The sequence below is a fragment of the Syngnathus typhle genome, linkage group LG3, assembly GCF_033458585.1.
Source record: "Syngnathus typhle isolate RoL2023-S1 ecotype Sweden linkage group LG3, RoL_Styp_1.0, whole genome shotgun sequence".
Classification (NCBI taxonomy): domain Eukaryota; kingdom Metazoa; phylum Chordata; class Actinopteri; order Syngnathiformes; family Syngnathidae; genus Syngnathus; species Syngnathus typhle.
Window position 1 is genome coordinate 4,577,004 of NC_083740.1, and position 13,121 is coordinate 4,590,124.

Below are 13,121 nucleotides of genomic sequence, written 5' to 3' on the forward strand. Positions count from 1 at the left end.
TTAATTACATAACAGAAGCTGTAATTTACAGATTGTTATTTTCGCCTTGCAGGCTGCCGCTTGAATCAAATTTCAAGACGGCAACAATGGCATGCAAACACGTTTCATTCCGAGCACCGATCAATACATTATATAGAGTTGACCTTGTAAGACTCTTCTCTTACTTGCTGGATATCTTTCTCTCGCTTATTAGACCCAAGCAGCTCGCGAAAGAAGTTCATTTTAAAAAAAAAAACATATGGCATGATGAACAAATGTTCAACAACATGAGTCTGTTAATTGTATGGCTAGCTAGGTACAATAGCAAGTTGCCGTGTTAAAGGCATTTCATTAAAAACACAGGGCCAGGCACTCTAGTGTTGCTGTATTCATCCCCAGAGACCAACTGCTTTTATTTTTTTCCCTTCTACAAGCTCAACACGATCAATCCAACAAGGCAGCGTAAAGAAAGATGGATGGATGTGAAGTGGGGAGACTGAAGGATGGATGGCACAGGGATGGTGGGGGTTAAGAGGAGGAGGGGGCGGCCGGGGACCGAAGCATGGCAAATGGGATTGATGACAGAGTACTGTGTAAGCATAGAGATCCCTTCATTTTGCCAGAAAGCAGGCCTCCACAAACCAAGGAGAACAGAGGCAGCCATGTTGTGAAAATGACCAGAGTCACTCAGACTGCCTCACTTCCGATTAATCGTCATTCGATTCAATAATTCATGTAAACACAGCGAGCATGTTTTGCACATCCATCCATCCATCCATCCATCCATCCATCCATCCATCCATCCATCCATCCACCCATCCATCCATCTAATTTAGCAAGCTAGCTAGCTAGCTATCTCTGGCATAGCCTATGGCAGGGGTGTCAAATTCATTTGTTTTCGCGGGCCGCATTGTAGTCATAGCTTCTTTCGGAAGGCCATTATGACTGTCAACCTAAATAAAAGTACGAGCACCTCATGTTATACACGGTAAAAGCTACAAAACAAACAGACAAATAACTCGTTTTCAAATCAGACGAGTAAAAACTGGTCAAATATTTTTAAAAAATACATATATATACGATTAAAAGTGAAGACAATTTGCAATTCTAGTAATGACACACAAAGCTGATGCACAATTTGTCTTCGCGGGCCACATAAAACGATGTGGCGGGCCGTATCTGGACCCCCGGGCCTTTAGTTTGACACCGGTAGCCTATGGTGTGTGGAGTAAGACAAATAATTTATGATCAAACCGATTAAAAGCAGGTGAAATACTACAAGTTTTGCGCAGTGTAGCTCTTGTGGCACATTAGTGTAACTCTCCGCATAAACACACTGACACCATGTAACCGACAGAGGCCCATTAAGAGCTCATTACGTGGCCACTCATACAGCAACAGCAGCAGCAGCAGCACATTGTGGCGGAATAAATTGGGCCTGAGCCTGCTTGGGCACCCTAATGGAAACACGCTGAGAGGAAATGAACATTTTAATGCAGATGTCTCAACCCACACAGAAGAGCTTACTAATGGGCCAGAGTGGCCTTCAGAGATAACCGCCAAGATGGATGGAATGTATGTGTATGCAGTTAGTGACCCCCCCAACAAAATAAGACAAAAATTCCTGTTGGATTCACAATTGCACAACATTGAGGACATTTAAAAAGAGATCTCCCCACATGGTGGTATTCATCATCATTTCCTGTACATGCTGTTCAGTGTTAGAACATAGAAAGTAATAACAAACTTGAAGGCAGGAAGGAAGGAAAGGTAGAAAGACAGAGAGTACGCTTCAACTATATGACGGGAAGGCAAGGTTATCTGGGAGACAATAGAGTTCTTAACCGGAAGAGACGCTGGAGAAGAAAGTGGTGGAGATAGGCACGCCGCCACTCCGACACCATCTAGCCATCAGACAAGGACGGAGGTAAGTGTCACTGGGGCTTTTCTTTAACGCGCAAACAATTTTAAAAGCACCTTTGAGCGGTGGAGGCGTCCTCGGTGCATTTTATTCTATTTAACCGCATGCCAATTAGTTTTAGCTGACGTTATTGCTATTCTTTTATTATCTAGCATATCTAGTGCTCGAGTGGAAGTGAGTAAAATGTTACTTAAAGGTTTCAAAAATGCTGCTAGGGGGTTAAAGGTGTCAAATTTATGTCCTGAAAGTAAAATGCTAGCTATAATTTGGCATCAGCCACAGGAGTTTGCTGATCATTTTGTTTGTAGCCGGTGTGATTGTACCAAATGTAGTGTTTTGAACTTGGGTCTGTGTAATTCATTAATTCACCGCTAGATGGCGCAAACTAATTCTGCACACTGGCTTTTTATGATATTAAAAAAAGAATTATTTCCCAAAAATATCCAAATTATGGTTGGTTGTATGTGACATTTACAGACCTTTTAGGAAAATTTGAAAAAGTTATAACTTTTGTATGTTAATTTGCAAAACAATGTGGTATTAGTTTTTGAGCATTTAAGAATGAAAACATGCAAATATTTTGTTAATAAATAGCAAAAGTGCAGCAGATGATGGAAAATGACCACTTTTTGCCACTTCCCTAAGGAAAAGTGCAAAAGATTAGTAAGCCATCACCAAGTGATCCGTTTCCATCTGGACTTCCATTCCTCGTTGTGTGACAACAGCACCTTCCACTTTTATCACAGAGGCTAGCACCTAAAGCTAAAGAGCACGTAAACGCAAATATTGTGATAATTGACTCGAAATTGGCAAAGACACTTACACCTACCTACATCTACTGCAGTTCATTTTCACAAGGGAGAAGCGTTAGAAAAATAGAAGACAAAAACACCTCTCAGTACAGAGAACAGGAAATGTGCTTCCTTCCCATTGTGTTGAACGTTTATTGCTGCCACTGGGCAAAACACAAGAGCCTATTTAGATAACCAGAATCCACATGTCAAGAGTATTAACTTGTTATTTCCCTCTCGACGATCGTGAAATACGCCGGCCAGTGATTGATTGCTACAATACAGTGTTGCGAAAGCTGTTATGGGGAATTTTGCGAAAACCTGCAAACACCTGGCGAATGAAAATATTTTATTAATGAATTTAACATACAACAAATCTCTTGGCCAGATTGGGTTTACTGTAATTAGGTCAAGCATATATTTCATAATGAAACAAATGATTCCGTGTTAAGAGTCTGGCAATGAAAATCTACCAGCACTCGCTTAGAGTAGATGTCTGGATGGAGGCCGTTTGAACCACTTTTAATCATCCCGTTATGAAGTAGCTTTTAGAAGCTAGAATCTCCTCTGGGAAGTCGGCCAAAACTAAAGGTTTGGGCAATGAAGCAATAAGAGACCTTACTCTTAACACACGCGCATGCTTCTCTCATTGCAATAAAAAATAATAATAATTACAGTGAAAGGCTCGAGATGAATTCTTTTGAATTGCGTTTGACATGAACTCCCACCATAATTAGCCCGATTTCTCCCTGATGACGACTTCCTATCTGATTCTTCCCTTCAAAGTCGCTGCCAGCTGCTCTCTGATCACAATTATGTCGTTACATTCTTCTAAAAAGCTCCGTCGCACGCTGCGGATAAACGCTGCGATTGATGGGTGACAAAACCCGCAGATGGCGAAACACAATGACCTCTATGTGAGGCTAATTGCCGCTACAGTGGAGCTTTGTTGCTATCGGCGTTCTTGACCACTTGGAACTCTTTCAAGTTTCTTCTTTATTTATAAGGAAGTTGGGGGAAAGTTTAACCTGCATAAAAGTGGAATGAAATGCCATTTTATTTTTTTACTAATTGCCTCTAAAGGAACAGATACAGAGCAAACAAGATAGGACCCAGAATGGAACCTTGAGGGACTCCGTCTGAAAAAGGTGCTGCAAATCCCAACTGCTTGTTAGATTAATACTTCTCTGACAGGTTCATAAAAATTGAGCATTATCATCTTTTTAAAGTAAACATTTGTGTACTGGATTTTGAGAGCTGCTGCCGCAGCATTTATTTTTTGATTCTCTCCGAATTAAAAAGAAGACTTAGCAAGTCCTGTGGTCTTGATGTGATCCTAAAATACTATCCATCCATTTACTGAACCGCTTATCCTCACGCGGGTTGTATAGACGGTTTCTATTTGACCTAAATCTGTGATTGACTTCCGTCCAATTCCAGCTCATCCTACATTAGAAGTGACGGGAATTTGCTTTCGTAATGACAGTTACAAGTCATCTGGGTGTGCTTGGAATAAGATACCTGATTGTGTTAATGGTTGGCATTAGCACTGAAAACAAGCTAACGCTATCCACATCTGCTACAATGGTAGAATGATTCATTCTGGATATAAAATGTTATTGAGTTTTTTGTAATGTACAATCAATTGAAAAAAATCTTTTTGAATTTTGACGGGCTAAATAAATAATCCCATTGCAAAATTACATCGAGTAGCACTACTGATTTTGAAGACTTTGAGTGGATTACATTGACATGGCACTACATTGAGATTGAAATCTGAAGAAAAAAATGAATAACTACCCAAAGCAGTGTGGTTATACGATTTCATGGAAAATAAAATTAAAATGAAGGCTATAAATGTGGGTTGGAGATTCATAGAATGCTTACTGGGTACAGACTCATCTTCTGTAGGCTGTTGAGTCAGTCTTTTTCTTTGTCCTATAAATTTGTAATGAATATCCTTGGATGACACCTGAGTTTCCATTAGCGTCTTACTAGGACTAGGAAGAAAGGAAAATGTTCTCAGTAATTGAGGACAACGCAGCCAATGAAGGATACAACACTCTGTGCAAGAGAAATTGTTGAAATTATGCGTCACATTTGCAGGTCTTATGAATACATAAAGAAAAATACGCAAAATGTTCTGAAGAATTAACAACAACGGAGCAGTAAAATAATTGTAATTGTCCATTATCTTTGCAATCCTGATGCCATAGTTTGGCCATTCACATAATTAGCTAGTGTGAGACCACCAGGGTCTCATCCTACATCACCGCTAAGAGCTGGGATAGCCAACACGGAATTAATGTCAACATTTATTTAACCGGGTTCAAACAACGTCCGCAGTTTAGCAGACCTGCAGTAAATCCCACTAAAGCCGCGGATAATACTAAGCATTATGGGTAATCTAGTCCCCGAAGCAATTAACATTGACATGCCTTGTAAACTAAACTGCAACACTGCAAGCTAAGTTAGGTGTGTCATTTGACCATGCATTCGCATAGACTATTATTGTGGAAATCTTTATGCTGGGGAGAAAAAAAAAAAAAACCACTTCTCCATGGTTGAGCAATTTCCCCCACAGGAAATAAAGGAAACAGGGTCAACCTGTCGCCATCATAAAATCTTTATTAAACGTACAAGCTATTTTGAGCCTTTGGCCATTTGTGTTGAGTAAGTGCAAATGTAATGAAACGCTTGAGAACAAGTAGCAAAAGTATTGGGGACACCATTTTAAAAAAAACATAACTAAGTTGTTTTTCTTGTTTTTTTTACATATCCCTGCTAGTCTAAAAACAAGTTTTCTTAATAATATTGTGTTTTATGTACATAAAATAAGCATTAAACTTCCACCTTTTTGTATCAATTTCAAGGGGCGGCCATTTTGCTACTTACTGGAAATGACATCACAGTTACTCAGGAAATACCAATCATGTCTCAGCTATTTTCTGAGTTAGGTCATGTGACATTTGCAAGCTGAATCGTGATTGGTCATCTGGTTCAATAACCCATACTCAAACAATTGGAATTTTTTTTTTTTTAAATAATAAAACATTTGGGTCAGGATTTCCTCATGTTATTATAGTAGTGAATAATATTGTTAAAATTGTGCTTATTATTATGGGGAAATTTACAATTGCTTATCTAATTTGCATCAAGATGAGAAAAATCAACAAATATGGTATTCATCATTTTTGCCACTAAAAAAAAATGCTATCAAGGGATTGACCCAACGAAGATGAAATTGGCCTCTGAACTCAAATGAATTTGACACTACCGCTGTTGAGGGAGCCTTTCACCGCATTTAACAATCAGCAGCCATCACTAAAGATTGGCTGAAATAGAAATCAAAGGCTTTCACACAAAGTGCCTTTTGATGGCAACTGTCAAAAGAATCTTAGAACACTCACATCCTCCTCTACATCCGGCAGTTTCTCCACTGCTTTTGTCCAGCCTTCATCTCACTTCAAGTGAGAAACCCCGCCTGCATTTCTTTACAATTCTTCAATCATTACCAACCAACGCGGAGGAAGAAAACGAAAGCAAAATGTGTTTCTCCCTCTGCCATCTTCTTAATGCATTTTTTCATTTTCACAGTGCGGACCCAGGATGAAATTGACGAGCCTGCTCTTTGTCTGCTTTCTAACTGAATTGACGCAAGGTAGGCATCCATCTTGGTTTATTTCAAGATTGTCTGCTTGAGTAAGCAAATGTGCTGTTATTGTTGAAAATATTACCATTGGTGATCGATGGGTGATAAAACTTGCTTTGCACATTCCCTTGAAGCTGACAGACGAGGCAGGTGAGAAAGTCCAATTTAGAATGAGTTATTCAAACTTTTTTCCTCCCCTGGTAATTAATTTTAAACTCAAGTAGTATGAAAAATAAAAACAGAGGCGATGTTTTTCAATTCATCATTAAGCTCATTTGTGGCTCAACTTTCTGGTTATCAGTAAACATGACAATTAAGTTCCAAATCTCCGCATTTGTTTACAGGATTGGTGAGCGTCAGCAACGTTACAGCCGAGTGCAACGAGCCGCTGACGATACACTGCAACGTGTCCGCGTGGACCGACGGCTTCTCCGTCAAACATATGGAGTGGTCCCAAAACGGCGAGTCTTTGTGTCACGTGGACGGCACGGGGGAATTGATCCACAGCAACGACACAAAAAACCACATCCGATGCGAATATAATAAAGGTCGTCTGTCGCTCATCTTTGCAAAAGTGCAGCCGGAGGATAGCGGCGCGTCAAATCGCTACATGTGCAAACTGCGTTCCAATCGAGGAGTTTCACACGGGTATAGCCGGATAGAGCTGCAAGGTCAGTCGGCATCGACCGTATCAACATGACATTGTGTCATATGTTTGAGGACACCAAAAGAGGCTTGGTAGTTTTCATTCCAACCTGACCTTGTGCTCCTCAGAGTGCTGCGGGATGGTCAAAGGCATTTCGTCCAAGGACGGCCCAGTCTGCACGTTCAGCCACGTCTATCCAGACGGAGACGTGTCGTGGTCTTCCCAAAGGCGACAGTCGGAAGGACCTGTAAGGCAAAGTACTTTTAAAAGCGTGGAAGAAGGCGGCTGGGTAACCATTCGTAGTCAGCTGGAAGGGAATTCCGACGGGGATTTCAACTGTACTCTGATGAGCATGGAATCTGGTAGACGGATGGAATGTAATTTGTCTGAGGGTGCTGAATTTCTGAACGGGTACGGACTGAAAGCTCAGGGGTTCGCACAGAAAGCTGGGAATGCTGCTGGATCTCGGGAACCTTTGGTGACAATTCTGCTGATATCTATCTTACTTGTCATGCAATTATTTGCTTAAATGATTCAAGAATATTTGAGCGTGATTAGACTCCAACCATGGAATACTTTTTTTCCGTCTACCATCAGTCATCTCCTTGTTTTTGTTGTCACACAGCCCCAAGATTTTTTTATTTTTTTATTTTTCTATTTTGATTTGTTAGATTTGGTTGATTGGTTATTTTGATTCATCCTGGTAGCTTGTTTGAGTTTGTTTTTTTGCTCAAATATTTTATTTTTTGAGATTCCTCCTTCTCCCCTGGTCTTGGCTTCCTGTTTCTTGTTTTTCCATTATGCCTTTGCTTATGTTTTAACTTCGACCCATTGACGCTTCTAAATAAAATGAATTATTAATCTGTTTAGTTGTTTAGTAACAAAGAGGTAATGGAACCTTACTGATAAAGACGGAGGTCCAAAGGTGGTTTATTATTGTTTGTCACCATCGCCTATTTAAACAAGCTCGAGTCACATGACGCAATTCAGAAACTGGGTCAAATATAATTCAACGGCTTGGCATAATTGTTTTTTTCTTGTGTTTAACATTTTAACGCATAATATACGCATATGCGTGGAAATGTAGTTTACAAAATGATAATCTACAAACAGCTGCACGGTAAACACTATACGAAACAAAATGTATTCATTTGGGAAAAAAAATATTTGCACTATGCAATAGATGGGTGGATAAAGTCCCGCATAAAGAATGTTTGGGAAATGATCAGAAGCTGAAAAGATATTCAGCAAAGCTTACGCCAGTATTCTATGGGTAAATGTTGCCCCCTGGTGGATTACTTGCAAACAGCAGGCATGCCGCCCTGTAAACGGTTTAATTTGAGCGTTTGCATAATTCTTATAATTTCATAAAAGCAATTATTACATTCGGATTTATAAATTATAAATCCGAATTTAATAATTCTATTTTCAGATTCCAAATTTCTTCACCTCCAAGTCTGACTGTTTGAGTCTTTTTGGGAGCTCTCTCCATTTTTTGCTTCAGTGCATTTCATTCGTGAGAGGAGACAGTATTTTCAAGTCACTGCTTCGTCGAGAGTAAAGAGGAGCTTTTAGCGCGACAGTGCATTACCGGTGTCACGTTGACCTGACCATACGTGCACGCGCACACACATGCACGGCTCACATCTACTAAATCACTACAAATGGCATTGAACATCTTATTCTGTGAATGTGGTGGATGGTAAATTATATCAGATAAGTTTGTGATGTGCCGTCAAAAATTATTCCTCTCAAATACTTATTTTTATGCATAGTTTCCCCATTTGATTGTGAGACCCTAAAACAAATGTAAATATCAGACAAAGACAACCTATACAATTAATTCGATTTATTAATGGGTAAGAAACTATTGAAAAGTACCTGATTATGTGTGGAAAAAGAAATTGCGTCCCAAACTTAACTAGTAACTCGTTGGGCGCACCTCCGTATTTTCACCAGGTGGGGGCGCAAGCGCCAAACTAATCCACAGCCAACTGTGTCATACGAAACTGTCTTGAATGTTTGGATACAGACGAGGTTTAAAGCAGTTTGAATTTCTTACACAACCATTACTTAATCGATTTTTTTTCACAGACTTATGACTAGGCAAAACGTAGAACACCTAAATAATATTAATATTTCTGATTATGTGAAATGCACAAAATGAGTTCTTGCACGTCCTGTTTTGTTTGCTGTTAAGCAGTTTAGTGCCATCGTTAAATGTTTTTATTTTTATGTACAAGTTCTTTGCACGGAGTGGATTTATGGATTGCTTCCAACTGCTGTTTTATAAGTGGACTGCAGTATTTACTTTAATTATTTGAGTAGTTATTCATGAGTAATATGAATAATAAAAAAATGATTTGCCCCAACACCGATCGTTCTAATATTCCTGGTTTAGAGTCTGCTTGAATGAACCGAGTGAACCCAAATAATTAGTGGTAAGAAATGTCAGGCTGACTGTCCAGTGCAAAAATTGTGTAATCCCTTCTTACATCAGTTCCACACGTTTAAACTTTCTCATCTAGTACAAAGTACACACATTCATCTAAGTCTGTGTGTGAGCGCGCGCGCGCGCGCGCGTAGGTGGGTGCGCGTGTGCGTGCGCCTATTTGCTTCGGGTTAAGTTCCCATGGCAACACAAGTGTCTCGCTGTGTGCCCTCGGCCTCGTGTGTTTGTGTGTCTGGACAATTATGTTGGGGGGGGGGGGGGGTTATCTTCTCCGCGAGAGGTTTACATTATCTCCCTGGCAGCCTGGTGGTCGTCGGTCAGGTGAGCTTCCTCTTGGCTGGTTACATCAGACTCAGAAGAGAAAATAAGAAGAGAGGAGCTTGACCAGCCATTAAACAACAGAGGCAATAAGAAGTCAATTTAATTTCTATCTTACGAATCTTAAAGAGGAAAAAGCTGCACAACCTATGTGCCAAACAAAATGTCAAGATTTATGGTCACGGTGGTGGCAATAATATTGTGAGCGGTGAAATCTGATGATCGATTGTCAAGACGTACTTTTTTTAAGCCTAACTTTGAATTTTTACATTCAAGCCTAAAATGAATCCTTCAAAAATGAGGGTTTCGAACTTAACAAACATTTTTGCGGAAATCTTTTGAGTTTTTACATTTAGCATAATGTACATAATTGAAAATGGTTGAAGAATTAACACAACAGCCTAGAAGACTTGATTTTTTTTCATTTTAGCAGTGGTATCAGGAAAAAACATCGAAAAGGAATTTACACGGAACTAAAAAGAAAAAACTAGCGCACCCTCATACTCATGTCAGGTGAAGTCTATTTTACTGTCTTGGAATTTGGCAGACCATACTATTACAGCTTACCACCCAGCTTCACAACTTGAAAGATAAAACCTGCGCTACCAGCTCAGGGAGCACCGAGCCACAAAGAATGTTGCTTAAGAATCATATTTGAACGTAAACAAAATAAGCCTTTGCAAACTAGGCGTAATAACGGATGTCTGCGTTCTCTCCCACAACAGCGCAAACACCCCCTTTGACCTGCGAACAAATGAAATCTCTGCTCGCTGCACTTAAATAAGTGGCCACAGCGGCATTTTCGTAATGACTCAATCTACTGAACGCAGCATGTGCTCGTGTTGGGTCACATCCATCAGTGAGTCAAAACCCGAATGTCTGTGTAGGCTTCATTTTGTAGACTCAATCAAAACACTCCTCCGCACAGGGTTCCATGCATGTGCGATAAGTGACTCAGCGCTTGGAAATCATCTTCTGGTGCTATATATTCAGGCTGCTTTCATGGCGAGAGAGCGTCTGTCATGTTCAACAGCAAGAAAATAGCGGGGATGGAAGCTATAAATGTGCATAAACATCAATTTGAGTGGCAGATCCAGAAATGCCGCCGGGGAGCGTCAACAAAGATGACAGAAGGCGCCTGTAGTAAAGGATCACAACAAAAGAAGCAATGAATGTTCTAATTTTGTTTTTACATTTTGTTTTCAGCTTGAATCTTGAAGCAAACACAATTGGTTATATATATATATTTTTTTACAAGGACTTAAATGGAAATAACAATCATATTTGTGCGTGTCTTACCGAATGAGCAATTTAGCAAAAATACAAGTGATTGGATTTTATGCAGATTGGATTTGACAAAGAAGCCGCAAAAGTTTTGGAACAAAGTTTTCCGGACTAATCAGACAAAGATGAGACCAAAAAGTATGGAGGGAGAAAGAATCTGATTGTTATGATACCAAATGCTTAAGCTCATCTGGAGGATCCCGATTGACTTTGAGCAAGAGCTGGGGTGCGGCCATTTTACGGCCAAAAAGTGTTCCGATATTTTCTACGACCTTGGGAGCCTTTAGCTTTAGAGGTTTCGCCAAATGAGAAAAGTTTGAGAGATGATTGAGGGCTTATGAATCCTTTTCCTGTCATCACTAGCTTGGTCAGAGGGTGGTCGGGAAAAAAGGAACATTGAGTCACGCCCACATTGACCTTCAGTACCTCATTAGCGCTTTCAATCATGTTCCGAGACTTCTCGCTGGCGTTATTCGTGTCGGTACAGTTGTGTAATGTGGATTTTGACGCAATACCTTGATATAGAATGATTCTGAAATAGATACGGAACATTTATTTGAAAACTGATCTGGCTTTTTGTTGGGTTGCGTACACAAAGATATTTAAAAAAATAATTGACCCAACTCGGTCCAATTTTCAAACCGCATCTGGTGTGGTACACGAAATGGCTGAGACCAACTCGGCCCAATTTGCAACCTTAATTGGGTTGTTTTTAAGCAAACATTTTAAGGGTGCATTTATTATCGTTCTTTTAGAAAATGACGTTGGTTGAGGAATACAAGCAATAATAATAACAATAATGAAAAGGAAAAGGGGGAAATAAAAAAGGTAATATTTTGAATAAAAACAAGTTGCAATTTAAGAGGGGAAGAAAAAAATCTGTTACTAATGAAAAAATAATTGGGAGAATTAAAATAATTTGATTTATTATTAGTGACCCATCCCACCCCCACCAAGGCCTGTTCTCCCTGCTACCCTCTGGGAAGAGGTTTCGCAGCATCCGCTGCAGGTCCACCAGGTTCTGCAACAGTTCTTTCCCTACTGTCGTCAGACTGTTGAACAGTCAACTTAGCATTCCTCTGCGCACTTTGTAAATACTCTTTTTGTTTCCTTCACGGCTATCTTATTTATCTTATCTTATTTCATATTTATATAGAAATGTCACTTTTTATCCGGCCGAAATATCATTCCTTTGTCGAGAGCCGTATGCAACGAAATTTCGTTTTGAGTGTTTACAAAATGACAATAAAGTCTGTGTAAGAAGCGACGCTCGGACAACCAATAATAACATAATAAATTTAAAGATTGCACAAGAATATAATCATATAATCAGGATTTTTTCCAAGCCTTAGTGTGCGTCATTTTTAAACCACTACAGGAGAAACTTAATGTAATCAAGATGAGGAGGCCGCCAACAGTGTTTAAAATGCTGATTGCGATGGGTGGACAAACACTTCCCATGCTCATCACTGCAACAAAAAAAAATTGCTGTGCGCATACGGAGCGCTCCACACGCAGACAAAAACATTACATTATTTTTACACTTGATCATATTCTCGCTCGGAGCGGGAGAAAATTAGCATTTGGAAATTATATTTTCCAATGTCATTTTATTCGTACAGCATATTTTGGGCAAATATTTGCAGTGTTGCCCACGCATGAATAAATGTAACGACGCAAAATGAAAACAAATAGTCGAACAGTGTGTTTGGAGCAATGAGTGTTTCCCTCATGCTGCGTCTGGAATCCAAATGAGATAAAAGTAGTCCTTTGTCTTCTTCAAAAACGACACTTGCCCTGTAGGTCATCATGCAGAGTAATGCACTTGGATCTCCGTCGCATCCTGCTGCCAGATCATGACTCACTGCTCACAACATACACGCACACGCGCACACAGATCTATTTTGTTTCAGCCATTATTTTGTGGCATGGCAAGTGTAAAGCTGTACAGCTTGTCAAGCCGCATTTGTGTGCCAAGCCATTGGCACCAACTGAATTTTTAGCATGTTGCTCAGTTTTGCAGACTTATAAGGATAAGCATCTTTGTTTTTGGTTAATTTAATGGATTGAGAGAGAGA

The 13,121-nt window shown here is 39.8% G+C and overlaps 1 protein-coding gene across 2 annotated transcripts; it reads left to right on the forward strand.

The window, feature by feature from the left end:
• Positions 1 to 1,759: 1,759 nt before the first annotated feature.
• Positions 1,760 to 7,854, forward strand: LOC133152006 (uncharacterized). 2 transcript variants are annotated; one of them, XM_061275471.1, is made up of 4 exons: positions 1,760 to 1,906; positions 6,289 to 6,352; positions 6,688 to 7,014; positions 7,118 to 7,854. In XM_061275471.1, exons 2-4 carry the CDS (start codon positions 6,301 to 6,303, stop codon positions 7,516 to 7,518), a joined length of 780 nt encoding a protein of 259 aa, XP_061131455.1. In that variant the 5' UTR covers positions 1,760 to 1,906; positions 6,289 to 6,300; the 3' UTR covers positions 7,519 to 7,854. The 2 variants fall into 2 exon arrangements, with proteins under 2 accessions (XP_061131455.1, XP_061131456.1); XM_061275472.1 differs by lacking the exon at positions 1,760 to 1,906 and adding an exon at positions 3,633 to 3,839.
• Positions 7,855 to 13,121: the final 5,267 nt, after the last annotated feature.